The 24,060-nt window shown below is 36.1% G+C and overlaps 6 protein-coding genes across 7 annotated transcripts; 3 read left to right on the top strand and 3 right to left on the bottom strand.

The window, feature by feature from the left end:
• The first annotated feature begins 495 nt into the window (after positions 1-495).
• On the top strand, positions 496-3,020 carry LOC141905249 (uncharacterized). Its single transcript, XM_074794071.1, has 11 exons — positions 496-631; positions 728-901; positions 1,088-1,187; positions 1,282-1,398; positions 1,484-1,578; positions 1,657-1,778; positions 1,888-2,111; positions 2,233-2,343; positions 2,437-2,493; positions 2,569-2,681; positions 2,862-3,020. The coding sequence occupies exons 1-11, from the start codon at positions 509-511 to the stop codon at positions 3,018-3,020; spliced, it is 1,395 nt and encodes a 464-aa protein (XP_074650172.1). The 5' UTR covers positions 496-508.
• A 309-nt stretch (positions 3,021-3,329) lies between these two features.
• LOC141905257 (abscission/NoCut checkpoint regulator-like) lies at positions 3,330-5,727 on the bottom strand. The gene is made up of 11 exons (XM_074794085.1): positions 5,585-5,727; positions 5,331-5,452; positions 5,194-5,244; positions 4,934-5,103; positions 4,757-4,854; positions 4,506-4,665; positions 4,125-4,397; positions 3,933-4,030; positions 3,726-3,839; positions 3,545-3,654; positions 3,330-3,463 (listed from the first exon to the last, which is right to left on the bottom strand). The coding sequence occupies exons 1-11, from the start codon at positions 5,636-5,638 to the stop codon at positions 3,391-3,393; spliced, it is 1,323 nt and encodes a 440-aa protein (XP_074650186.1). The 5' UTR covers positions 5,639-5,727; the 3' UTR covers positions 3,330-3,390.
• A 92-nt stretch (positions 5,728-5,819) lies between these two features.
• On the top strand, positions 5,820-6,939 carry LOC141914955 (large ribosomal subunit protein mL49-like). Its single transcript, XM_074806306.1, has 4 exons — positions 5,820-5,931; positions 6,256-6,436; positions 6,517-6,647; positions 6,738-6,939. The coding sequence occupies exons 1-4, from the start codon at positions 5,836-5,838 to the stop codon at positions 6,888-6,890; spliced, it is 561 nt and encodes a 186-aa protein (XP_074662407.1). The 5' UTR covers positions 5,820-5,835; the 3' UTR covers positions 6,891-6,939.
• Positions 6,940-7,360: 421 nt separating this feature from the next.
• On the bottom strand, positions 7,361-12,002 carry LOC141903820 (polyribonucleotide nucleotidyltransferase 1, mitochondrial-like). The gene is made up of 23 exons (XM_074792156.1): positions 11,838-12,002; positions 11,474-11,534; positions 11,313-11,390; positions 11,130-11,235; positions 10,882-11,043; positions 10,581-10,694; positions 10,307-10,493; positions 10,163-10,214; positions 10,026-10,083; positions 9,862-9,949; positions 9,687-9,789; positions 9,538-9,608; positions 9,419-9,455; positions 9,239-9,305; positions 9,064-9,153; positions 8,826-8,989; positions 8,679-8,750; positions 8,505-8,568; positions 8,258-8,425; positions 8,068-8,174; positions 7,936-7,991; positions 7,772-7,850; positions 7,361-7,682 (listed from the first exon to the last, which is right to left on the bottom strand). The coding sequence occupies exons 1-23, from the start codon at positions 11,978-11,980 to the stop codon at positions 7,521-7,523; spliced, it is 2,289 nt and encodes a 762-aa protein (XP_074648257.1). The 5' UTR covers positions 11,981-12,002; the 3' UTR covers positions 7,361-7,520.
• A 266-nt stretch (positions 12,003-12,268) lies between these two features.
• Positions 12,269-16,564, top strand: LOC141911726 (RAC-gamma serine/threonine-protein kinase-like). The gene is made up of 12 exons (XM_074803139.1): positions 12,269-12,337; positions 12,768-12,954; positions 13,038-13,163; positions 13,249-13,360; positions 13,442-13,562; positions 13,650-13,781; positions 13,920-13,985; positions 14,068-14,259; positions 14,340-14,468; positions 14,622-14,836; positions 14,929-15,016; positions 15,092-16,564. Exons 2-12 carry the CDS (start codon positions 12,786-12,788, stop codon positions 15,338-15,340), a joined length of 1,599 nt encoding a protein of 532 aa, XP_074659240.1. The 5' UTR covers positions 12,269-12,337; positions 12,768-12,785; the 3' UTR covers positions 15,341-16,564.
• A 415-nt stretch (positions 16,565-16,979) lies between these two features.
• LOC141911912 (apoptosis-stimulating of p53 protein 2-like) lies at positions 16,980-23,853 on the bottom strand. Of its 2 annotated transcripts, none has more exons than XM_074803021.1 (11): positions 23,839-23,853; positions 22,829-22,982; positions 22,640-22,747; positions 22,354-22,403; positions 22,003-22,276; positions 21,671-21,855; positions 20,193-21,578; positions 19,928-20,061; positions 19,580-19,746; positions 19,134-19,333; positions 16,980-19,002 (listed from the first exon to the last, which is right to left on the bottom strand). In XM_074803021.1, the coding sequence occupies exons 1-11, from the start codon at positions 23,839-23,841 to the stop codon at positions 18,955-18,957; spliced, it is 2,709 nt and encodes a 902-aa protein (XP_074659122.1). In that variant the 5' UTR covers positions 23,842-23,853; the 3' UTR covers positions 16,980-18,954. The 2 variants fall into 2 exon arrangements, with proteins under 2 accessions (XP_074659122.1, XP_074659116.1); XM_074803015.1 differs by lacking the exon at positions 23,839-23,853 and adding an exon at positions 23,710-23,830.
• Positions 23,854-24,060: the final 207 nt, after the last annotated feature.

Below are 24,060 nucleotides of genomic sequence, written 5' to 3'. Positions count from 1 at the left end.
TATTCCCTCACGACAGTCATCAAATGGCCTTGGAGAACACCAACATTTGAAAATTTTCAGCGCTCGCCACGTGCCCTTTGCGACTATTTCTGTGCCCTTCCAGTGCCCTGGGTTCAACTTCCATAATCCGGGCTCCGCCCTAGTGCACGTAACTGTTCATTCGAGCAAGGTTCCACGCAGAGCAGAGTGAGTGCCGTTGGGTCTACGAATAACCTCTTAAGACATAAGTGCATTCTAATGCAATTTCCAGGCACTAGAGTTTTATAAAGGGAAATCTAAAAAATCTCCCCGACAAAATTACCATGATTGCTTTTTCCAAGAAGGGCACTGGAAATTGTGTGACGGGAGCACGTGCTCCTATCTGGGTCCAGCCCTACATACTGGAATTTTCCATCACACCACGAGGCCAGCAGAATTATATGGAAATTAGAGCAAAGCCATTTACCTAGCCAATTAATAGAGATTATCTATTAACATATATAAACTGTATGGTGACAGCCGCTGAGCGATGATAAAGGAAACAACGCAAACGCACGCAGATACAGTTTCAAAAGAGAGCACGATGAAGCAGAAAAGAGATTTCGGGTCATTTCATAGCTCAAATGTCGAAGAGTTGATTCGAATGCCTGAGGTAAGTTACTGAAATGCATTAATGGAAATAAAATCATATAATTGTTATATTGTTTCAGTCGTACACGTACTGTTTTCGATGATTCGGTATTTCCAGAGCGAGTATACACCCCCATTCAGAGCGGTGCCGGTGATAGATGTTAGCTATGCCGCAAATTTATCTTTCGGAAAAGAAATCAAAGAAAAATGTTTCTATTTGGAGCCCGAATTTACTTTTGTCAATCACGGCGGTTTTGGAGGCGCACTGAAACCTGCCATGGAAGATGCTCAGGTAACTTCGGGAATGAAATGTTCAATCCAGGGCCTTAGCGGGGGCAAGGGTGAATTTTTGAAAGTGTCATTCTTGCAAATATTATTGTTATATCCAATAGAACTGTCCTCCTTCGGGTCCCCCTGGGTACGGCCTTGGGAAACATTAGCAGCAACAATTTATGGAGAATTCTTTTTATACATGTAGGCCTGGCAAATATACGCAGAACGGCAACCGCTGAGGTTCATTGACAGAATGGTCCTTCCTCTCATAGTACACAGCACAAGAAAACTGTCGAAATTAATAGGTAATTAATTAGAAGTGAAAGATGATTAGCAATTCACTTGTTTTTGTCATGGAGCAGATTCGAATTCAAACGATGAAATGAAAATTATATACAGGTTGTGACGCGAGTGACATTGTTTTGGTGCCCAATGCAAGCACTGGAATGAACGCTGTCATAAAAGATCTTGATTTTACATCTGAGGATACGATCTATCATCTAAACATAGCTTACGGTAAATACACCCAATATACCAATTTGTAAATAATTCAATGTCGACCCCAGGCCCGCCGAAAAAAACGAAAAGTCTCTTTCGATAGGTGGAGTCAAGAATATGCTGAAGTATGTACATTCGAAAACTGGCGCGCAAATCCAAGTCGAAAAAGTTAATTTTCCAATTAACGGTATAGATGAGGTATACAGATAGTAAAATCAGTCCAGAGATTGAGCTTTAGAGGATTTCGATTCGTTAATTTGATTGGGTGTCTTGTAGATTATTGAACTAGTGGACAATACGTTGAAACCGGGGACTAAACTAGCCGTATTTGATCACATCCCAAACAACATCCCGATCATTTTACCTGTAAAGGAATTGATCGAAATTTGTCATCAACGGTACGGTTTCAAAAATTTTCATCGTTTAATACTTTTATGTGAATTCACAATTACCTTGACATAGAAATGAAGAAAATATGTGCCAATTGTCATACTGTTTAATTTTCAGAGGTGTGCGTGTTCTGATAGATGGAGCCCATGCTTTGGGTACACTCCCTTTAAATTTACACGAATTGAACCCTGATTACTATATTTCGAACTGTCACAAATGGTTTTGCTCGAGCAAAGGCTGTGCTTTTCTGTACGTAGCGAAGGAACATCAGAATTCCACGCACGCTCTGGTAACATCCGCTGGATATGGATCAGGTTTTAGCTCCGATTTCATCTGGACTGGTAAGAGAAAAGGTCTAAAGAGATTCTCTCCCCCACCCCCCACCCCCTTCCCTACCTCACCCCCTCCGTCCCCTAGATAGCACGTATTATCTCCAAGACATTCATTTTCTTATTTTCACAGGTCTTATCGACGTTTCGCCCCTATTGTCCCTGCAAACAGTGATCGACTTTTGGGCAAGTGTCGGGCTCGACAAAGTTAGGAAGTACAATCACTCGCTAGTGATTGAAGCAGGTAGAAACGTCTTGTAGAAAAATATCTATTTCCTCCGTAAATTCACGATTAACCAACGATGATTCCTTTCGAAAATCCTGGTTTGAAATTTAGCTCGCCTTCTTGTGGACAAATGGAACTCGAAATTAATAGCACCAGAAGAATCCTTTGGTAAGTACCGATCTCGATGCAAATTGATTCTTCAACGAAAAAAACAATTACTGTACCGCAACTTTCATTTCACAGGTCCAATGGTGAATGTGCAGATCCCTCGAAAAATTTATGAGAATATCGAAGAGGTTTCATATGAACATGCTGAATATATAGGAGATCAACTTTACTATAGATTCCAAATTGAAGTGAGAAGAAGTGCATTGAATATAAATAAATACTTTTACTTTATTCACGTCCATTTTCGATCGACATAAAGAAGATACATACTATACAACATGTATTCAAACACGGCATCAAAACATTTGAAATGAATTGGAACCGAATGACACATAGTTTTAATTTTAAAATTCTCTTTCATTCTGTAGGTTCCATTCAAAGCTGTCGATGGGGAAATCTACGTGCGTATCTCGGCTCATGTGTATAACGTTATAGAGGATTATGAAGTTCTGGCAGATGCAATAATTACTTTGATGAACGAAGATACGTTATATCATCATTTCATCATTAATAGAAAGGAACTATAAACACATTATTCTTGGTTACACTGATCTCTAATGTATTCAGAAAAGTAATAAGTTATAACTAATCCGAATCTTCAATCATTAACACTGATGTGCTGTTGATGATGATGGAACAAGTCTGTTTATAATCTAGAAATCAATCGGTTAAAGTTATATATCTGAATGAGAGCCAGTAGATCTTCAAAAATAACAACTTTATTATTATCATGTTTTGGTAATTAATCTACTTGAATAGAGTAGGTAATGAATTTGTCAAATTATACTTGTGTTCAAATATTGCTGATGACCTCAATTAATGTGCCGAATGAATAAAGCGAAGCAATCTAACAAATGTATTGCAATTATCACATTTAATCTAGTGTCTTGAGCGGATTCATGTAGCTCCACCTTTCTTCGTATATGGTTCAGATCGATGATCTCGTATTTCGTATCGGCTGTGTCCTTCCCTGGAAAACAAAATACTTATTAACCAAAAACTTATTCGCTAAAACTACAATCGAAGACAACGGTGTATACAGCGTACAAACCTGAAGCATCTTTTACAGTAAAGGTCATTATCACAATCACGACACCTTAAAACAGCATCTTCATTACAAATGCAGCACCAAGGAAATTCCTCCTCATCAGCATTACTATCCTATAGACATAAACATACAACGATCATACCCAAAAGAGTTCATACATACATACATAATAATGTTAACTTACCGAAATATTTAGTTTTTTCCGAGCGCTGGTAGGCCTACTACCAGAACCTGTAGATGCAGCTAGATTGATACCAGAATTAGCCAGATCTTCATCTAATTTATTTTCCTCCAGCAGCTGTTATTAAATGAACGTGAATAAAAATGATTTCATTGGAATTCTAGACTTTAGAACGGCAATATGACAATAATAACTCGGGATTCAGGAAACCTTTTTGATCAATCTCCTCGTCGCTACTTCTTCATTATCTTCATCATCTTCACTACAATAATCGTCATCATTTTCCTGTCTTGACTCAGCTGATTTTTCTAGAAGCAAAGGATTTAACGTAACATCCAATATTCTAAAGAATTATTATTTACATCTATAGAATTCAATCCTTATCAACAAAAAAGTACTTACCATTCTTATTATCTGATCCTTGTTCTTTCAGTCGCTTCAGTCGGTCCATGATCTGTTGGTCTTTATTCAAATCCTCGATAGCTTTTTGAGCATCCATATCCAGCTCCATGGCGGCTTGTTGAATATATTTATTAAATTCTTCGAGTCTTCTCTGTTCGTTTTCATCTGCGTTCTCCGAATTCACATCGATTCCATCAGCGAGTTTAATGTTTCGCAAGAACATGTTTTGATGGCTACCTTTGCGGTTGAGATTATTAGCTAAATCAGATGAATCTACCGTAAAAACATAATGAAATAAGAATACACTTTAACAATGGATTCTTTCACATGGAATTATTCAAATTTAAAGATACTGTTGTCATTACTATTTGTTTACCACACCTTTTGGTTTAGTGATATCATGTTTTGAATTATGTAAACGGGCAGATATTTCATCTTCTGGTTTTGGTTGTTGCGTTTCTATTTGGACTTCATCAAATATTTCATCCAACAAATCAAGTGTTTGCTCATATTCCCCTTTCTTATTTGGTGCCATATAAGTCTATAACCGATGTATAAAACAAGTAAGGATAAGAAGGCTGCTAGGAAATTCATCGCTATTTCTAGATGGGATGAAAAGAAAATGAAATTACCTTTTGATCAGCAGGTTGTGATGAAGCAGTTGGTTCAACACCTCTTAGTCGTGCTAGGCGTTCTTCAATCGCATTTTGATCAGGTATTGCAGGCTTATCTACATAGATATCAACAAGAAATCATGACAATTGTTCAATTAAAGATTAACAAAATTGAATGAAAAGATATAAACCTACCTTTCTTTATGTCTTCTGTCAGCCTTTCTAATCTTTTTGCTATTTCTAAATCCGGCCCTTCTAAACCTTTCGACCATCCATATTCATTTTTATACATATTCGTCTTGCTTCCACCGCCCGCCATCCTACCACTATTTGGACTTGAAGGTCTTTCATTTGTAGCAGCCAATCTGAAAATAGCTTTACACTTGCTTTCAGACAGAAAACTAAGTAGAAAAATTATTTTGAAATAAAAGGTGACCTAATACAGGTCTACTTACTTTTTCAAAGCTTCTGGGGGTGAGTAGGATAGTGGCTTTGGTTTTACTTTTCTGCAAAGACGAATTGAAGGTTCATGTTATCAAGAAGCATGTCATGTAGGCTAGTTTGTAGTCATCTTAAAGATGGAATCTCTTACCCAGTTAAGATGTTGAAACATTTGTCACAAACAGAATGACTTTCATTGTTTAACTTTGGGATGGGCAGCTTATTCTTCAGACACTTGCTGCAAAATGCAAATCCACAGTTCTTGCACCCATGCTGGAAGAAAAAGCACAGTCAATATTAAAAAAAATGGAAAAAAGGTCTTCCTCATCCTGATGATTGATCATCTGTTTTCTTTTGGAAGCAGGCTTATTCAAATTTTAGACTCAGTCAACTAATCACACGCACCTCTTTACGAAATATACTAAAACCTGATGCGCATTGAAAACACTGGCCAGACATATTTCATTTGCTTCGCTTTGCCTGCCCTGGGCTTTTGTGTGGTTCTTTAACTTTAGCAGCACAATCCCAGTTGCAGCTGTCAAATTGAAAGCGCGACGACCTTGGTCGAAAGAATAAATAGACATTATCCCTATTTCACGGTTTTGGCTTTTCTAATCCTCACTTGCCAGGGTTGATTCAGAGACTGCCAAACCAACATGTCAGCGCCCATACTATCTAAGGCCTCGTTCTTGCTGTCGAATAGATATTTCGCCTCTGCCACTGTTCGAGTTTCATCGACATTGTTGAAAAAGGTAAAATGGTCTTGTAGTTTTCCATTCATGTTTTATGGTTAGGATCTTCCATTGTATAGTAATAATATTTAGGATTAAAGGCATATTTGTGACTAGTCTAGTACCATGTCCATTAGTCTGAATACCAGTCGTTGTTACGGTTCCGTTGTTTTAGGAACAACGGCTAGGTACTAGACTACATGTCCATAGGCATAGCCGTTGTTCCCCAAACAACGACTGGTATTCAGACTAATTTGTGACCATCATGATGGTGACTTTCTGCGGTCATCCTGTGGCTTGAGGCCTCCTTTACTGGGAACTAATGACATTTTTGTTTTCATTCAGTACACTCAACCATGTTGTACATACAGCTCCAGTACCAATCAGCAGCCGCCTGCAACTCTGAACATCGAAGAAACATCCAAAGACTGGATTCACGTTGAGAGAATTCTCCCTAGAAAGACTATTCCTGAGCCGCCAACTCACGAGTCGTATCCTACCCCATCCGGTTGGGTTCCGCAGTACGGTAAGAGCTAAGCCGAGGTTTTGGATCTTTTTAAAATTTGCTATCTATAAATCATGCCCCTTGAATCTATCTCTTTTCAGCGAAACCAGGGGATTACCCTTACTTTGTATGCCGATCAAAATTTCACAATTTTCCAGTTTACCTTGATCAAAAGGGTCATGACTTGCAGAGAAAACTAACTACAGTAAGGAAAATAGAAGGAAATATTTGGGTAAGATGAAGATAATCTGATAGTCTGCCAGCCTCTCTCAAACATTAAGCTTATTATGTAATGTTGCAATATACTTTTCTTGTTTTGCAGGAATTTGAAAAAGATCTTCGAGCGTTTCTTGTTAATTATTATCCACAGAACACTTTTATTTTTACGCAAGTGAATGAGATTTGTCGCCTCATTCGACTGAAAGGAATTCATCTGGATGCCATCACAAAATTCCTCATCGAAAAAGGATTTTGAATCTAGAATTACCAATTTAGTGAATCATATTGTAGATTTGTCTTGTTGAATATCAATAAATATCACATTTCGAATTAAATATCTGCAGTCCAAGACTTCATTATTATTAAGGCATCAAGTTTTTATCAGCCTCTCTTGGAACCACTACTTTCTGCTCAGTTTGAAATGGAAATATGGTATTATTGGCTCCAGCTTACCAGCATTTTAGTGGAACCTCACTATCTCTAAAATATGGCTGCCAAAGTACTATGAACCACCACATTTATACCTGTAGTCATTAATAATCAATATCGGTGAATAGATTTTCGGGAAAAAGACATTTGAGATCAATATGACAAAATTGACACACATGTAATCTAAATTTAATGGAAAAAGTGCGCTGTATCCAACATCTGTTGAAACAAACTCCCTTATGACTCCTTAAGAGACCTGACAAGAATCACATTTGTAAACATAACACTTTTATTCCAGTAAATCTTGCACAAAACATCAGTATTTTCAAAGCAGAATGACATAAATCATATCCCTGCTAGGGCTGCAACTGTATGCAGCAATTGTGACTGCTGTTCATCAAATGATGCTGAAGACCATTCTCGTTTAAATATTTGCACTATTCAACATGAAAATTGGTCAAGAGCCAGGTTTTTTACCTAATGCTTTAATCGTCTTAGAAGCCGATGAAAATAACACTTTACGAGAAAGTCTAATTTTTCCTGAAGCCGGATCACGACCGAAATATTTCACTGAAATTTCCTGTCCAACTTCAAATCCTAATGCACTGGGATGGTTTACCTACAAATAAATGAGTTTGAGTTTTAACCAACTGGTAATAAGATAGTGTCAAGTGAGCACGAAGAATGTACTGGTGTGCTAAAACCTGCCTTTTTCTGATCAAGTTGAGAATTATGCACTAATACTGGTTGTATTTTAGGATGTAACTGGACCATTACACCAATGTCTCTGCAAGTAGTGAGGGTTATCGCAAATTATAACATGGTGTATATTTTTTTAATGATTTTCATATGAAAGTTTTCGATCTACTTACTTCATTTCAACTATTTTCGCGGAGTAAATCCCTCCAAATTCTAATATCGGCTCTTTCTGAAATATATAACATTTTCAGCATAAATTTTCTAAACTAAGTTTTGTTAGAATTAAATTGAAACTGTTAACGCACTTCCTCTGCTAAGAGTTCATCAATTATTTCTTTTGCTTCATCCAAGGCTTCTTGATTTGGTGCAAATATATCAAAACTCGTTTCATCAATCGAATTCACTGACACGCCTGAAGATGTACATTCAGTCAGTTTTACAAAGTAATCAACTAGGCATTATGCATATGGTACCAAAATAATTCATAATTCATACCTGTTGAAGATCTTAATTTCTTCAAATTGTATCCGCCTAAACCAACAAATCTGGCTCTTTTATGAATTGGAATAACAATCTTTTCAGTCACAGGACTGTTAGATCTCGTTTCATCCCTTGGCTTATCGAGACAACCATCCATTATGTCCAGGATTTTTATTCTACCAACTGAAAAGAGAATGATAATTGAGATGGCAATCAATTACCTATCTTGCTTCATTTTATCATTATCAATTCGTACACATACCTCTTGCAGCCATAATAGCTTCTTCCATAATTCCAATTGGTACCCCAGACAATTTGATATCAGCCTAAGATATACAAAAATTCTGATCATGTTCCTAACCCCCTTATATATACTACAAAGATTTTTCAAATCTTCAGGCTAGAAGATGCATTAATCATTACCGGTATACTTTACCTGGAGTGCTGTGATACCATTTCTGGTACCTGCCATTTTAAAGTCCATGTCGCCCATATAATCTTCGATACCCTAGAAATTAAATAGTCGAATACATAAGGACTCCTTACACTTACTTAAGGTTTTCTACAAAAGGCTCATACTCACTAATATATCAGTAAGTATTTTGTAGTTCTGAATCCCCGATTCATTATCAGGATCACTCTTTGTCATAAGGCCAATCGCTATTCCAGCAACTGCCTCCTTCAATGGGACACCAGCATCCATTAAAGCCAGGCTACCACCACAAACAGAAGCCATTGATGATGAACCTTTAAATAATAACTAAAGAATTGATTTTAAGTAACTGGTAAGAGAATCGAAATAATTACAATATAACACTAACCATTAGATTCGAGAACTTCACATGTTAATCTTATAGTGAATGGAAAATCATCGGGCACAACTGGACGCAATCCTTTCTCAGCAAGCGCTCCTGTAAGCACAAAAAAATTACTACTGTATATATGTATAACTGGATGAATACATGATACAGCAGTATACATACACTAAATACTTACCATGTCCTAATTCTCTTCTACCCATTCCTCCTAAACGACCAGTTTCATTAGTGGCATATGGTGGAAACTAAAGGAAATATCAATCAATTTTTTCAAATCAAAATCATGTACATAACAAAGAAAATAAGGAAATTTTATCAAATAAATTCTGAAAATTGATATCTCAATTAAACAGCCTACCTCATAATGTAGCATGAAATTCTTTTCTCGGCTTGCGCTGTAAGAAAATCAAATTCTAGCAAAATTATTAGTCATTAGGCAATGAATACCAGTATTTACATGTATTTTCACTAACATACCCTGTGACCAATGATACAGTGTCAGATTTGAATGCAGAATCAACTGAATCAAACGTTGTAGTTGAAAGAACCTAAAAATAATCCAATTATTACAGTGAGCATCTGACTATGAAATAAACCAATAAAATGCACACAATTAAATGAAATACTTGAGTTTGTCCTCGCTGAAATAAAGCTGACCCATGTAAAGGTTTATATAGATCAACTGCGCAGGATATATGACGCAAATCGGTGAACTTCCTTCCATCACATCTGAAAAATGAGATTTATTACATTTACTGTAAATCAGGTAAACAATCGATAAACTCGAAATACTATTCATACCTCATATCTGTTTCAAATACCAAACTCCTAAATACATCTTTACATATATGATCGAATGCATATGAAGTGTCCACCATAGGATAATTTTCTGAAATTACAGTTATATATAACAAACAGTACAGTAAATAACCATTTCGAAAATAGATCTGAAAGGTTTATTCTACCTCGAAGTTTCTCAGAAACGGACTGTTTAATATCAGCAATCGCCCTATCACGGGAAAACTGAAAATAACATTTCAAAGCTTAAGATCACAAATATCTCATCACAAAAATCCTAATTCTATGTTAGAGCGTAGCTTACTTTGTCATGAGAATAATTGCAGAATACTTCTTTAATTTGAAGGCCAGCCAAGCTGAAAGTAATGAAAATATAACATTGTCATATTATACAAATTATACAATCCTTATCATTACGTTAAACTAAGAAAGATCTTTCGTTTGGTACCTTTTCGTAATTTTTAGAACTTCTTCATCCATATTTGCCATCTTAATATAGGTACGTTTTGATTTTCCATTTTTTGTTTGTAAATCTTTTATTGTATCGATGATATTTTTTGTGTATTTCACGCCAAGCTTTAAGGCAGCAATAAAATCGCTTTCGTCTAATATATCAGCAGACGAGTCTAACATGACTAGAACAAGTAATGTAAGAATACAGAACAGAATTGGAGCAAGAAATAGATTTCAATTTCATCTTCATACTTAGATAGATAGTTTACCTATATTATCATCATCAGATGCAGCTAAAACCAGATTCAGGCGGCTTTTAGAAAGTTGCTTCCGTGTTGGATTAATCAAAAGTTCCCCATCAACTAAGCCAACGCGAACAGCACCTAAAAAAATGGATCAAATGAAAATCATGAGGCAAACCTTAAGGATCAACTGAAGTATGAATAATAAGGTGCAAAATAGGAATCATGCATAGAATAGATTATTTTCAAGTATTACAATCGTGATAGCGATTATTTGCTAAGTTTAAACTAAGAAGAACAGAAGTTTATGAAGCTTTAGTACTGTTACCTATTGGTCCATTCCAAGGAATATCGGACATAGCTAGAGCAACTGAGGCAGCATTGATAGCCAGTACATCTGGATCATTGATACCGTCAACAGCTAACTGATTACACATTACTTGTGTTTCATACAAATATCCCTTTGGAAACAAGGGCCGTATAGAACGATCTGGAAAGCAAAATGACAGTCTTTCAATTTAAAATGTCTTCTCAATTCCATATCGACAGGGAAACAGGTAGCATCAAAGTACAAACCTATCATTCTTCCACTGAGAATTTCTCTATCAGATTGGCCTAATTCTCGCCTCAGGTAGTTTGTTGGAATGCGTCCTGCTGCAGCAGCTTTCTGTCGGTAGTCAACCTAGATTACATAATATACATGTAGGCTGTGTGTCCTAGAACCACTCAAATAAAATGTCCAAATAATCATTTACAAACCGTTAGTGGCAGAAATCCAGCAGCAGAGGATTTGGTAGATTTACTCACAACAGCAACCATTACTGATGTATGACCTAACTGTAAGTGAAATTTTCAGAATGGGATTAAATTCTTGATATGAATCAAGGCATACACACGTAATCTATTATGTGAATACCTACTTGCACAATTGATCCACCATCAGCCATTCTGGCGAGCTTACCACAGCTAATATGCATCTCCCTAATGAATAGAAAATTATGCATACGTATCATCTAGCGGATGAAAAATACTGATTATCTGAAAGCTCTTGTATCAGTTAGGTCTTCATGATTTAGCCAAGAGAATGATTATGATTCACCCAATTGCACATTGTTATATTAATAAATTAGCCATTTTTACTTGTTCTTGGTTGTACATTAGGTTAGAAGGTATGGTACTTTACTGGAATATATGGCAATAGTAGCCCGGCGTAGCCGCTTCCAGATTATAAGTCCAAATCCGACTTTTAGTGTGTGATTTGTATGATTTTCAAATTTTGCTTACTGATTTCCCGTATTTACGGCAACCTGAGCTTCATGTCGAGTCTTCCAAGCGCTTTGACAGTAAAAATGCTTTGAGTATGACGTATTTTGACAGATGACATGCCGTTTTGATCTTACAAGGCGGCAAATCGTAGGAATATTCATACTAAAATTGCATAACCAGGAAGTGAGTGGAGCCATTATCAACTTAGCGTACACTTGCCTTTCTACCTAAAAGACATGTAACGTACTCTCCGAAACGATTCACTCTAATTGTTGTGCAGTATACATTGATAAGCAAAAATCTGATTAAATACATATCAAAATAATAAACTGCCTTATACTTTTATCATTGTTGTAGTTGAATTGGTTTTACAAGTAGAAATAAAGTCTATTCCCTACATCGCCGGTTCGTAATGGAGTTTGACTTTACGAATAGTGTTCGCTAGAAGACAATTTTCGACGATCCTGTTTTCGTCGTAAAGTAAAGAGATTCTTTTTTCAACTGGAAAAATTGATGATGTAAAAACCATATAGTAATTACTGGAAGTTGGCCACATGCTCTTATTCTTTATTAAGTTTTACGCCAATTCGATATTTTCTAGAAGAGAGCATGAAACAGTTTGATTTTACTTAGCAGTGGTGTACTTTTCTACTAGCTAGCTGGCTAATGTCACTGACTACTTATCGTTTGAAAATAGTAAACAACCAGCCTACCTGTACAATTTTATTTTTTCCAGTTTAGGCCTAAAAATATTATGTATTGCCTTTTTATTACATGATTATGATTATAACGTGTTATAACTGTGGGATAGAGGGCCTTTGCTGTTGTGTTGAATTTATCATTCCGCTGTGGTGGTCTTATTTTCATTCGTACTCTATTAACACTTAATTACCATGTGGTCTGAGTACCATGGTGATCATCTACTTATTACGTCAATGCGTTAATTAGGTGAGATCTTCCATAAAGATGGAGACAGACCAGGATGAAGTAAACACAATGGCGACAAATGCAGCTACAACAACTACACTGCCAGGTGCATCATCCAGTACTGACAGTGAGCCAGTACCAATGGATCAAACACCACCACTACCGAGGACACTGAAAACTCTAAAAGAAGGTTGGCTAATGAAAAGAGGTGAGTTTTTGTATCATTCGAAATAAGTTTGGATATTTTCTTTTTTTAGAATGAAAAATATATGAACAATGACACTTTTTCAGGGGAACACATAAAAAACTGGCGTAAAAGATATTTTATTCTAAGGGAAGATGGAACTTTCTACGGATTCAAAATGAAACCGGAGGCAGGATCGCTCAGTGATCCTTTAAATGATTTCACAGTTAAAGGTGTGATGCTATTTCATTTTTTGATAAAACAGGCTTATGTGTAGAGTGATGCGTTTGGTTGTGAAAATTGATTTTCGTATTGCAGATTGCCAGTTAATGAGAATGGAAAAGCCTAAATCAAATACATTCATCATCAGAGGATTACAGTGGACAACGGTTGTAGAGAGAATGTTCTATGTCGAAACCAGCCAGGAACGGTACGATCATATTCAAATTTCATATAGAATATTGGCATCTCATTCATACTATATCCTTATTATTCTATGTATTATTTCCAGAGAGGAATGGATTCTAGCGATACAGAAAGTCGCTGATTCGTTGGCAGCACAGGATAGAAATGTCAATAAGCATATCACATTGAACAGAAAAGAACGACCTAAGTCTTCTAAATTGAAAGTGGTAGGCATCGATAACTGTCTGTTTCATGATTTCGTCAATGATTCAACATTGATGTCGATTAGATATCCTTTTGATACTTAATTTTAGTCGCTGGATAGCTTCGAATTGTTGAAAGTCCTGGGAAAGGGTACCTTTGGAAAGGTCATTCTTTGCCGAGAAAAATCTACTAGTCATTTCTATGCCATTAAGATACTGAAGAAGTCAGTAATTATTGCCAAGGTAGATATCAGTTTCGATTTAGTTAGCTTTATATAACAGTAAGGCTTTACTTACTATTACTTGACAAGTCGAAAATCCTTAATTTGTCTTGAGATTTGGTCAGAAATCAAAATAAAACAACTATTTCCGTAATGTTAGGATGAAGTTTCACATACATTGACCGAAAGTCGAGTGTTGCAGACTACGAGGCATCCATTCTTAACAGTAAGTTTTTCAATTATTCGTCAAAAAAATATTCAACTTCCCCCAAACATTAATATATCTGTGGTTTTGAATTATTTTTTAGCAATTGAAATATTCGTTTCAAACTCAAGATCGATTGTGTTTCGTGATGGAGTACGTTAACGGTGGAGAATTATTCATCCACTTGTCTAGAGAGCGGCTTTTCTCGGAAGATAGAACTCGATTCTACGGCGCTGAAATTATTTCCGCTCTAGGATATTTACACGGCTACAACATCGTTTATAGAGACTTAAAGGTAGGATATCCGCTAGAATATTGCATTATTTATGTACTTTTCATCAAGCGTGATGTTTTTGAATGTATTTCTTTTTCTAGCTTGAGAATCTTCTGCTTGATAAGGATGGTCATATCAAAATTGCCGATTTTGGGTTGTGTAAAGAAGAAATGTATTATGGAGCCAGTACAAAAACATTCTGCGGCACCCCGGAATACCTAGCGCCAGAGGTAAAGATTCTGTGATTCTTCGGTGAAACCCTTCGATCCTGATTTTGATCAGATTTCAGGTTCACTCGGTTTTGAAAATATGCAAAACATAATTTCTTAATCCACGTTCTTGTGGTTTTATTATTGAAAATTTGTTGATGATTTTTATCGCAGGTATTGGATGATAATGATTACGGCCGGGCTGTTGACTGGTGGGGAACCGGAGTCGTTTTATATGAGATGATGTGCGGTCGTTTGCCATTTTACAACAGAGATCATGAGATTTTGTTCGAGTTGATACTCACTGAGGATATCAAATTTCCCTCGAGACTCAGTGATAATGCTAGGAATCTCCTAAGCGGATTTCTTCGTAAAAACCCAAAGAAGAGGTTTGTTATTATTTCAAACCCCGGAATAGATCATCAAATATTTCGATTCATTAAATTGATCTTTGAATGTTTTCTTTGAAATTTCTTATCAGATTGGGTGGTAGTGAAGAAGATGCCAAGGAAATATATGTCCATCCTTTCTTTGAAACGATAAACTGGGATGATTTATATCATAAGCGGGTAGGTAATTGAGGAATTATTACATTTCTTAATTCAGGCTATGAGAAATCATCATTTTGATTGATTTGATTACAGTACGACCCGCCGTGGAAACCGGGCGTTACCTCTCCAGCTGACACAAAGTACATTCCTGAAGAATTTGCCGATGAGCAAGTACAGTTAACTCCTACAGAAAAATCAGAGATGATGATACCTCATACTTTATCATCTATCAGGGAAGACACTTCTGATATGCCGTATTTCGAGACATTTTCTTTCCACGGCAGTCGAACAAGTTTATGCAGTTACATCAGCACGTCATCGAGTATGAATGAACTGTTCTGAGTATTGTGCTCGGTTCCATGTGTGTTTTATATGTAAACCGGTTGTGATAACAATTTCCTAATGATGATCCAAACATTTTATAGAACTATGGTAAAATGATTTTGGAATTGGCGCTGTACTGACAAACGGAAATTGCTGAAAGTTTCAACCTGATAATTGTTGTATTGTAATTTCAAATACGAGGGTCTTGGACACTACTGTGCTCAAACTTAAAAGTATCAATATCAAATAATTATGATAATGTTATAAACGATTACAAAAATGGTTTTTAAAACTTTTATTAAAAAAATATTTTCAAAGTAAGGTTTAAGGTGCACCTTAAAAAGGTTTAAGGTTCTTGTGTGTGTACAATATGTCTTTGAAATATATGAATAATTACATTAGATTTGCACTATTAAATCCGTTATTCTCTTTGAGGGTATCTGGTTTAGGCAGTAACTTTACTAGATGTTAAGGTGCACTAAGTTCAGTGCAATAGAATAAATGACAGCGTTCGTGAAGAGACTTGGCATCCTAAGTTAATCTATACTTTTGATGGTCCTTAACTACGGTATGTCTACTTGATTGTGAAGGCTTGATTTGATACATGACTTAATTTTTTTCCAACATGACTTCATGATAATACATCAGATTGTAAGCATATCTATATTTATGGTGGTTTTAGTCTTGCATTCAGAGTAATCGTGTAGAATTAGTGACGACTTGTTGCGTAGGAGTACCGGTAGTATGCAGTATTTTTAAGGGTCCAGATTTGACATAAACTCTAATAAGGAAGTGTTGAATGGAAAATGGATCCCGATACTACCGATAAATATCTGTATCTACTGATGAATACAGGAATTATAATTCGAGTGGGAAGGTCTCTATATTTGTTGTAAAATATTTCGTGACCCAAAATGTGAAGAACATGTTTTTCTCGTATATGTCAATCTGTAAAATCCTCTCAGATTCACGTAAACGAATATATAAGTTATAATTTTAAGTGTGAATATTAAGTCTTTTAATTGTGTTCAAAAGAAGAATCTACACAATTTATATAAAATGCATACTTAGTGTGCACGAAAGTGTTGAAGGCATGTCATTTACTAGCGATGAATATTATGTTAACTAGTGTAGATATGAAACTATATGTACATAAAAGATTCATTCAACAGCTTTCCTTTATGTATTATTATTGTTCTTGTATGTATGTATGTATTTATATATCCTAGCTGTGATTCATAACCAAATAAATGAATGTGTAGATAAAAAGTGATTGCTTCGTATTTTTCCCTATGTGTTCATTTCAAAAGATGCACTTTTCGAGATATCTATTATCTCTGTATTTCCTGGGTCAGGTTTGGATTGCGACTAGCACGAGTCATCTTATCTGATGATATGAACTACGTATGGCTGGTCCAAAAGGCACAGCTGGCCCATGCCCATCTATTCAGTAAGATAAGCTGTGCAACCTTCCATCATAGGCCGTCCCTAACTTCAAAATTTACCTGGCTTAATGTATACGGTAAGTTGAAATAAAGTTGAAATATGACTCACTGAAGATCTAGCCAGACTAGTCTATCATACATCAATGGACCATCAATAAAAAAGTTCAAGACAAATAACTGACGATAATTTTTCACAAATTTATTAATTCGCATTAACTAGTATAAAATTACAGGGTATAAAATCATATATGCAATAGTCATTGTTTATAGTGTACTTTCAATTCATTGGATGGAATTATTGGATGGATATGTGTATAATTGAACGGCTTACGATGTGAAAAGGATGGATACACTGAAAGAAAAATCTGATAAATAAAAATGAACAATAGGATATGGATAGACATTTTGTACCTGTTTGAATATGCTACAGGTTAAGAACTATTCCATATGTACTGAATCGTAGATATGTATCAACTGAATACAGATTTTGTCAGATATGCAAGAAAGAAGGCAGGTTCTATGTCTGATACGGCAATGGACATAAATAAACGTGCAATAATCTAATTCTTGAATGTCATTTTTCAAATTCGATCTTACTGTATATAAATAATTATGCAAGCAAAACAAAATCAGGAGGGCAGTTCGATACACGTGATATGTTAATAGGTGATTGCTTAAGTGCAAGTTGATATGATTACCGCAGTAATTGAATTAGTGACTGCTCAATACTGGCAAAACAACCAAACAGAATAAACTGATAAAAGATGCTCAATTTCAATACCAGTTGGCAGGGGTGAGATTGGACGATATATAGTGGAATTTTCACACTAAAATTTCAAGGAATCATAGTCTATAAAATTGATATTCCAAAACAATACTGGTAGGCCTAAATTTGCAGGAGCACAAATGATACATACATGCTCATAGCGCATCAGTGCTTCTTACGGTATAACAGAAAGTATATTTAGCAGAAAAGCACATCGAAATTTTCTGCAAACAAGATTATGTAAAATTTGTAGATTTTCAAGTTGTTTCACTATTTTTCACAGAATTTTCAACTTAACGAATATTTCTTTTCACATTTTCACATCAATCTCACCCCTGTGTTTGTTATAAAATTGTATAGGTACTAAATTACAGTTTTTTCTTCTGTATTTACATGTACTTATGGTTATGTATGCAGCTATTTTTACGACAGTTATAGACAACATGGATAACATACATTCATATACCGGTGAATAAAAGTAAGATCTATGATTCAAAATTAACATTAAAACAGAGAATGATGCTTTTGATAAATCAATCGATTTCTCAATAACATGCAACAAAAATTGTCAAAAAAGCAAAATGGTAACAGAAGAAACAAAAACAAAATTAAGTAATTTTTTCAGATGAAGAAACACAAAATTGCACAAATAAAACAACTCTTGAGACGGAATCCAAAAATAATCAAAACATTTCTGATTTTTAGAATGTTGAAATCAAAAATTGCACGACATCTATAGTGAAGAAGGTTTAATACATAATTGATGTAATAACATAGCAGTATAAATATATGTAACACAATGAATGTACAATTTTTAATGTGGAAGGCACAGAACATTTATCATATGAGTGTATGAAATCATCTAGATCTGTGTATTATTTTGACCAGACAAATGGAATCGTAATCACAGACCATTTTAGACACTGTCAATGATACAGATTTGACAAGTTAACTGCGATGAGCTAGTCTATTAGCATTTGGCCAGTGTTTAAACGGTCTATAATAGCAGTCAATTTTGATTCCATCTAACATTTATAGGCAATGTGGCAATGCCAAGTACTGGGTATGTCTCCTATCAGTAAATAGTAATGGGGTGAGGAAATGAAGATAGATTGTCCATTACCCAGTAACTTTATAAGAGTTGTTGTTTCGACTTCAACTCCAGAATAGGTGAAATTGTCTTAACCCTCACACCAAGTTACAAGAATTTCGGATTAGAAGTGGACAACTCACCTGCCCCAATCATCCACACCAAATTTCATGGAAATCAATCAAGAAGTGCAACCTGTATGGTACTAACAAGAATTTTAAGATAGCCACCGTGACTTCCCCATCGGGGAGACATAACAAGTTATAACATGTATCATTGCCTTTAGAACTAGAATTCAACAGAATATCAAATTCTTTCACCAAAAGTGAAATTAGCACGATGTTTGATCTTCTTCAGGTCGAATCACGCGAGGGTATAACTGAAATAATAAGAAATATCCATCGAAAAACATTCTTACATGAAACATAATTGGTAACATGGATTGAATTCACTAGATGAGAAACTTTCAGCTTATTCTAACTTCAACAAATCCAAATGCTTAAAACTTACCCCGATCAAATTTCTAGGTATATAACCTTCTCTATCTTTGACTCGAGCCCACCACCACCCACGCTCGGTATCATTGACTTTTCTCAGCACGATTAAACGATCGTTTATATCAAACCGTAGTTCATCGTCGTTTTGTGGTTTATACTCGTACAGACCATACACTGCACCGCAGTTCAGAATACCCATCTTCTCTTGTACACCTGAAATGCATTTTGGTAGATAAGTTCATCAAATTAGCGAAATAACGTCTAATCACACCTACAATTACCATAGATACAGGGCAGTGGAACATGAAGATTGAGATAAAAATCTATCAGAAACTTTCATAGTTTGATTCCTCCCATAAAATGACCGAGCTTTATAGGTACCTAAATATCTGTATTAAGCAAGTACAGGTACTAAACTCGCATCGGAAATATAGAATTAGTATTAACGACTGATCTTACTGTATAGATATTCAGAACAGCCATCAAAACCATCTTCATCCTCTTCACATTTCTCAGCTGCTGTCTCCTGATCACTGATTGTCATCGCAAAAATACAGGCACCGTGTTCAACAAGGAATTTGACCATAGCTAAATTGTTACAAGATGCTGCACAGTGCAAGGGAGTCCTATAATAAATCAAAACGAATACAAATACTTATCCATCTATACAGTCACAGTTATGAATCCTAATCAAACTGGATTGATGCACTTCAAAGCAAGGTGTACAAATCATACGTATTTTGAGTAAATTGATTTTGGTGTTCGTTTCAATATCTATATAAGGATTAATTGAATCAAAGCTCTTACCATCCGTCACTGTCAGCGGCATTCACATCACAACCAAACTCAACCAGGAATGTTACGATATCAAAATGACCAGCACATATTGCATTGTGTAAAGCTGTTATACCTTCATCATTTGGCTGACTAGGATCAGTAACCTATAACAATTCATTAAAATTCAATGAGAAAACATTTGAAATCTAGAAAAATTTTTGAATTTAACCGATCCATTATACACCATAATTCAATGGTTTTCTTTCCTAGCCGCTATCATCAATATAGTTTTTACCTCACGAGCTGTTTTCATCACTAATTCCAGTTCACCTTCTAATGACGCGTCGAGCAATAGAGCGTGAGGATCGAAGCTAACTCTCCGCGAAGACCGATCGGCATCTCTCGCTTGATTCTTCTTACGCAGTATCACCGGAGCTGCGCGTTTACATTGTACAATAACACCAGCCGCCGGTTTATTAGAGTTAGTATTTTCAGAATTGCCACGTTCGTCGATGGCGTCTTTCTCGGCTTGTTCTTGACGTTCGAGCCGAACTTGTAGAACTCTGTTCAACTCATCGCTCTCCGTGGACGAATGCCTCCGTCGCAGGTGACGTAACGAATTCGTTTTATGACTGAATTTATCAGCGTTTATCGTACCACCGGGATGAAACTCGGGCATCGGGAAATCGTCATTTTTGTCTGATACGTCCGTATTATCAGCGGTGGAAAAATCGGTGGATTCTTCGAATTGCATGGGTTGAACTTTAGCCGTAGGACTGGTCTGTTTCTGTTGCAGCGATTTATTTTCAAGCGGTTTACTAGGAAACGATTGATAAAGCTGATTCAATGCTTTGTTATAATCGCCCAGAGCTGACGATCCCAGGCGTTTAGTGTACATGTTGTTGATTATGTTTTTCGGCGCGTAGCGAAACTTCGATTTTTCTTCCGCCGACGAGGTTTTAGGTGCATTCACATCAACGCTCAGCGAAGTATTTGGCGTGCTCGTTGTTGGTCCCGATCGCGACGAATCTTGCCGAGAATTACTCAACGACGAATCAATACTCAACGAAGCGGTGGAATCACCCGATCCCGTAGGGCTCGGTCTGGATGGAATAGTGGTCGTCATGTTAGTATCTATCGTTGCTAGTGAATAAACCGGTATCGATGCCTTTACCCGTGTATCTGTATTATTGGATATTCTATTAATCTGTGAAGATGATGTCGAACCCCAACCTTTCGGAGCTATCAGGCCGGTATACTGCGGTCTTCCTGCGACTGGTTGTTTCACTAAATAAGCCTTTTGACTCTGATTGGAACCATCATCAACTGGCTTTTCCGGCTTGACCGAATATATATCTTTGATAACAGGTTGAGTTGGCTGCAAATCAGCTTGGTCCTTCTTTTCATACGCTTTATTATAAGTTGACGCATTATCAACTGATGGCACGTCTTGTTTATTATAAGGCTCTACGGTAGCAACATTTGAATTGACCGTCCAATCTTTATGAGGTGGTACTTGAATATGACTTTGTTGTTGCTGTAATTGACGTTTCTTTTGCAATCGTAGTTGTAGTTCTTGTATACGTTGGTCGATGACTGAAATATCATTTTGTCGTTTGCTCAATGTTTCTCGACGTTGAATCAATCGGACATTTTGCTGCTCGTTCAATCTATTTCGAATCTGGAAAGAAACAATCGAAAATTCTTTATGAGAATCATATAATTCTAAATCTACCGCATTCAATTTCAATTAGCAATCATCAGATCACTTACACTCAATTCCTTTTTTAGTTTTTCCAGTTCCATGAGTTTATTTCCATTTATTCCGGGACTCTGATTTTGGTTTCCCCTACGCAGGTCATCCAGCTGCTTTTTCATGTCTTCAACTTTACCCACTGCCAAACTCAATTCTTTTTCCTTTTCATTAAACAAAGCTTTTATCGACTCTAGCTCCGAATCTGTCAATAAATGAATGGCTGAGATTCAGAGATTGGTACCCAGTAGTCAATCTAGGGTACAATGATAACAGGCGCAAAATTTAATCTAAGGTAAAGTATGATACCTGTGGAACAGTGTCCCTCTTCCTATCTGACCCCTCTACTTACTCAAATTAGTGTTCATCATTTTTTGCTGATCCACCTGACCGCGCAACGCCCGAAGTTTCTTCAATTTCATTTCCTGCGCTTCCACTTTCTCACGTAACTGAAACAACCGTTCGTTTTCGGCAGAAACCTGTTGCTGTTTTAAATCTTGTTGTTTCAGGAATTTTAGCCTTTGTTCTTTAGCGACCAGCATGTGTTGTTGCTTGTCGATTTGCTGTTGTTGCATGGCAGCCATTCGTTGTAATTCATGTAAACTCATACCTCCATCATCGGGTAACTACAATACAAACATCAGTCAGTGCTCAGTAAATACTCAAGCCTACTCATGTCAGTGCAAAATGAAATTTTACTCACATTAGGCGAGTTATCTCCGTATCTTACAGCATTCTGTTTCGGTAAATTATCTGAAAAATTCATACTTATCAATTTACTGTATTTCTATCAAATCCTAATTGATTCAACTAGCACGTAGAAAATCATTTCTAATCGGGATTTCTCAAAAACTATGAACCATTCCTATAGAGTCAAGTTATCCATGGAACAAATGTTCTAGATTAAGCCAACATATTAAGAACATGCCTTCAAAGCTATCAAAGACCTATTATTAGCTTGCTATAACGAAATTCAAAATTTTCCCTACCGTTTGAATTTGGTACTTCGTTTCTCAGGTAGAAACGCACTTCATCTCTGTGTATACCCCACTGCTTGAGAATTTCAAACGGCTTTTCATTATCACTCACTGGTCGTTCTGAAAATATGCAATTATCATACTAGCATATATAACCATAATTAATGATTAGTTGATAAGTTTCAGATTCTAATTACTCACCACAGCCTCTCCACAATTCAACTACGCGATAATTATCATTTGGACGCCCAGGATCTTTACAGCACTGTATGATATCAGCGAATGTTGTATTATTGTTAATCGGCACTTCAGCAACACGTGAATTTGAACTGTCCAAATACACTTTCAGAATAACCTACAAAACAAACAAAATTTCATTACATGTAGACCTACAGACACGACTATTGTGGCCCAATCTATCCTTAATTGAAAAACCCTAGGTCTAAAAATACCCAAACACTGTTGCTAGTTTTTAGTTTGTCCCTGCATGGTTTATGAAACAGCAGATATTCTGATGAACCTGTCCAGAAAGTAGTCCAAACTCTTCGGACAGACGTATTACAACTGCTTTTTCAAATTGTTTTCCACAAATAATCAATCCAGAGGGTTTAGACCAGGGTAAGGGTTAATTTATAAATTGAGTTAGACAAAAGTAGTAAAATCGTACATGATTAGTATACGGCGCAATTGGATCCAAGTATTACGCTAGTGTACTTCAGTAATAGCATGTGCAAATCCTAATTTTTGTGAGAATTTCTTGGACAGTATATGCGCGCTGGATAGGCACAACTCAACTTTGTCAAAATAGATCGGACAACCACCATCCAGACGGGTCCATCATCTGTGAAATTGATTTTGAAACTAACTTACTACTTCAAATATAGTTTTTTAGGGTATCAGGGGCATGTCAATGAAGGGTGCAATATAAAACCCTTTACTACACTCTACTTTTTTTTCTGATTTCTACGAAAAAGGACTCGCCACGGTTCATTGACTTCGGTTGACATGAATCAACATTTCGATTTCCCCTGGAGTAGCGAAAAATGTTCGAACATATTTGCCAAATTACAAGACTATCTAACCTGATTTCTGTACACTGTTGATTCCATAGCTTAACCGAATCACAATATAGCAATTTAGTCTACTCATTAATGCATTAATTAGTATAAATTAGTCATAACACACAACACTTGTCAGAGAAAGTGACATACCATGTTTAAGGTCGATGTTCATATTCGCAACTCGGGGCAGGTTCGAATCCCGATTATTTCTTCTAAATAATTTGGCATTTTTTCTGTTAATGAAGGTTTATTTATTTTCTAAATGTATTTTACTATCAAATATCACGATTCTTACTCTTAAACCATCTGAAATTCTAATTATAGGGCGAAATTAGGCCCTAAAGTATTTTTCAATTTTTCGGTTACGGGTTG

The sequence above is a fragment of the Tubulanus polymorphus genome, chromosome 1, assembly GCF_964204645.1.
Source record: "Tubulanus polymorphus chromosome 1, tnTubPoly1.2, whole genome shotgun sequence".
NCBI lineage: Eukaryota > Metazoa > Nemertea > Palaeonemertea > Tubulaniformes > Tubulanidae > Tubulanus > Tubulanus polymorphus.
This window is presented reverse-complemented; position numbering and strand designations above follow the sequence as displayed.

Bases quoted from the DNA above. Each gene is read 5' to 3' on its own strand.
- LOC141905257 (XM_074794085.1), bottom strand. From the start codon at position 5,638: ATGTCTGGCCAGTGTTTTCAATGCGCATCAGGTTTTAGTATATTTCGT. The intron at 5,453-5,584 runs GTGCGTGTGATT...TTTTTCTTCCAG, and splicing joins TTAGTATATTTCGTAAAGAG to CATGGGTGCAAGAACTGTGG. The intron at 3,464-3,544 runs GTTTGTACGCTG...TTTGTTTTCCAG, and splicing joins TACTGTAAAAGATGCTTCAG to GGAAGGACACAGCCGATACG.
- LOC141903820 (XM_074792156.1), bottom strand. From the start codon at position 11,980: ATGAATATTCCTACGATTTGCCGCCTTGTAAGATCAAAACGGCATGTC. The intron at 9,306-9,418 runs GTAGGCTGTTTA...TATTTCCTTTAG, and splicing joins ATTTCATGCTACATTATGAG to TTTCCACCATATGCCACTAA. The intron at 8,751-8,825 runs GTGAGTATGAGC...TTTAATTTCTAG, and splicing joins AAATACTTACTGATATATTA to GGTATCGAAGATTATATGGG.
- LOC141914955 (XM_074806306.1), top strand. From the start codon at position 5,836: ATGTCAGCGCCCATACTATCTAAGGCCTCGTTCTTGCTGTCGAATAGA. The intron at 5,932-6,255 runs GTAAAATGGTCT...GTTTTCATTCAG, and splicing joins CATCGACATTGTTGAAAAAG to TACACTCAACCATGTTGTAC. The intron at 6,648-6,737 runs GTAAGATGAAGA...CTTGTTTTGCAG, and splicing joins AAATAGAAGGAAATATTTGG to GAATTTGAAAAAGATCTTCG.
- LOC141911912 (XM_074803015.1), bottom strand. From the start codon at position 23,736: ATGGAATCAACAGTGTACAGAAATCAG. The intron at 21,579-21,670 runs GTAAGTGATCTG...GTTTCTTTCCAG, and splicing joins AACTAAAAAAGGAATTGAGT to ATTCGAAATAGATTGAACGA. The intron at 19,747-19,927 runs GTAAGAGCTTTG...GATTTATTATAG, and splicing joins GCCGCTGACAGTGACGGATG to GACTCCCTTGCACTGTGCAG.
- LOC141905249 (XM_074794071.1), top strand. From the start codon at position 509: ATGATAAAGGAAACAACGCAAACGCACGCAGATACAGTTTCAAAAGAG. The intron at 1,779-1,887 runs GTACGGTTTCAA...TTTAATTTTCAG, and splicing joins ATCGAAATTTGTCATCAACG to AGGTGTGCGTGTTCTGATAG. The intron at 2,494-2,568 runs GTAAGTACCGAT...TTCATTTCACAG, and splicing joins AGCACCAGAAGAATCCTTTG to GTCCAATGGTGAATGTGCAG.
- LOC141911726 (XM_074803139.1), top strand. From the start codon at position 12,786: ATGGAGACAGACCAGGATGAAGTAAACACAATGGCGACAAATGCAGCT. The intron at 14,260-14,339 runs GTAGGATATCCG...TTCTTTTTCTAG, and splicing joins TCGTTTATAGAGACTTAAAG to CTTGAGAATCTTCTGCTTGA. The intron at 14,837-14,928 runs GTTTGTTATTAT...ATTTCTTATCAG, and splicing joins CGTAAAAACCCAAAGAAGAG to ATTGGGTGGTAGTGAAGAAG.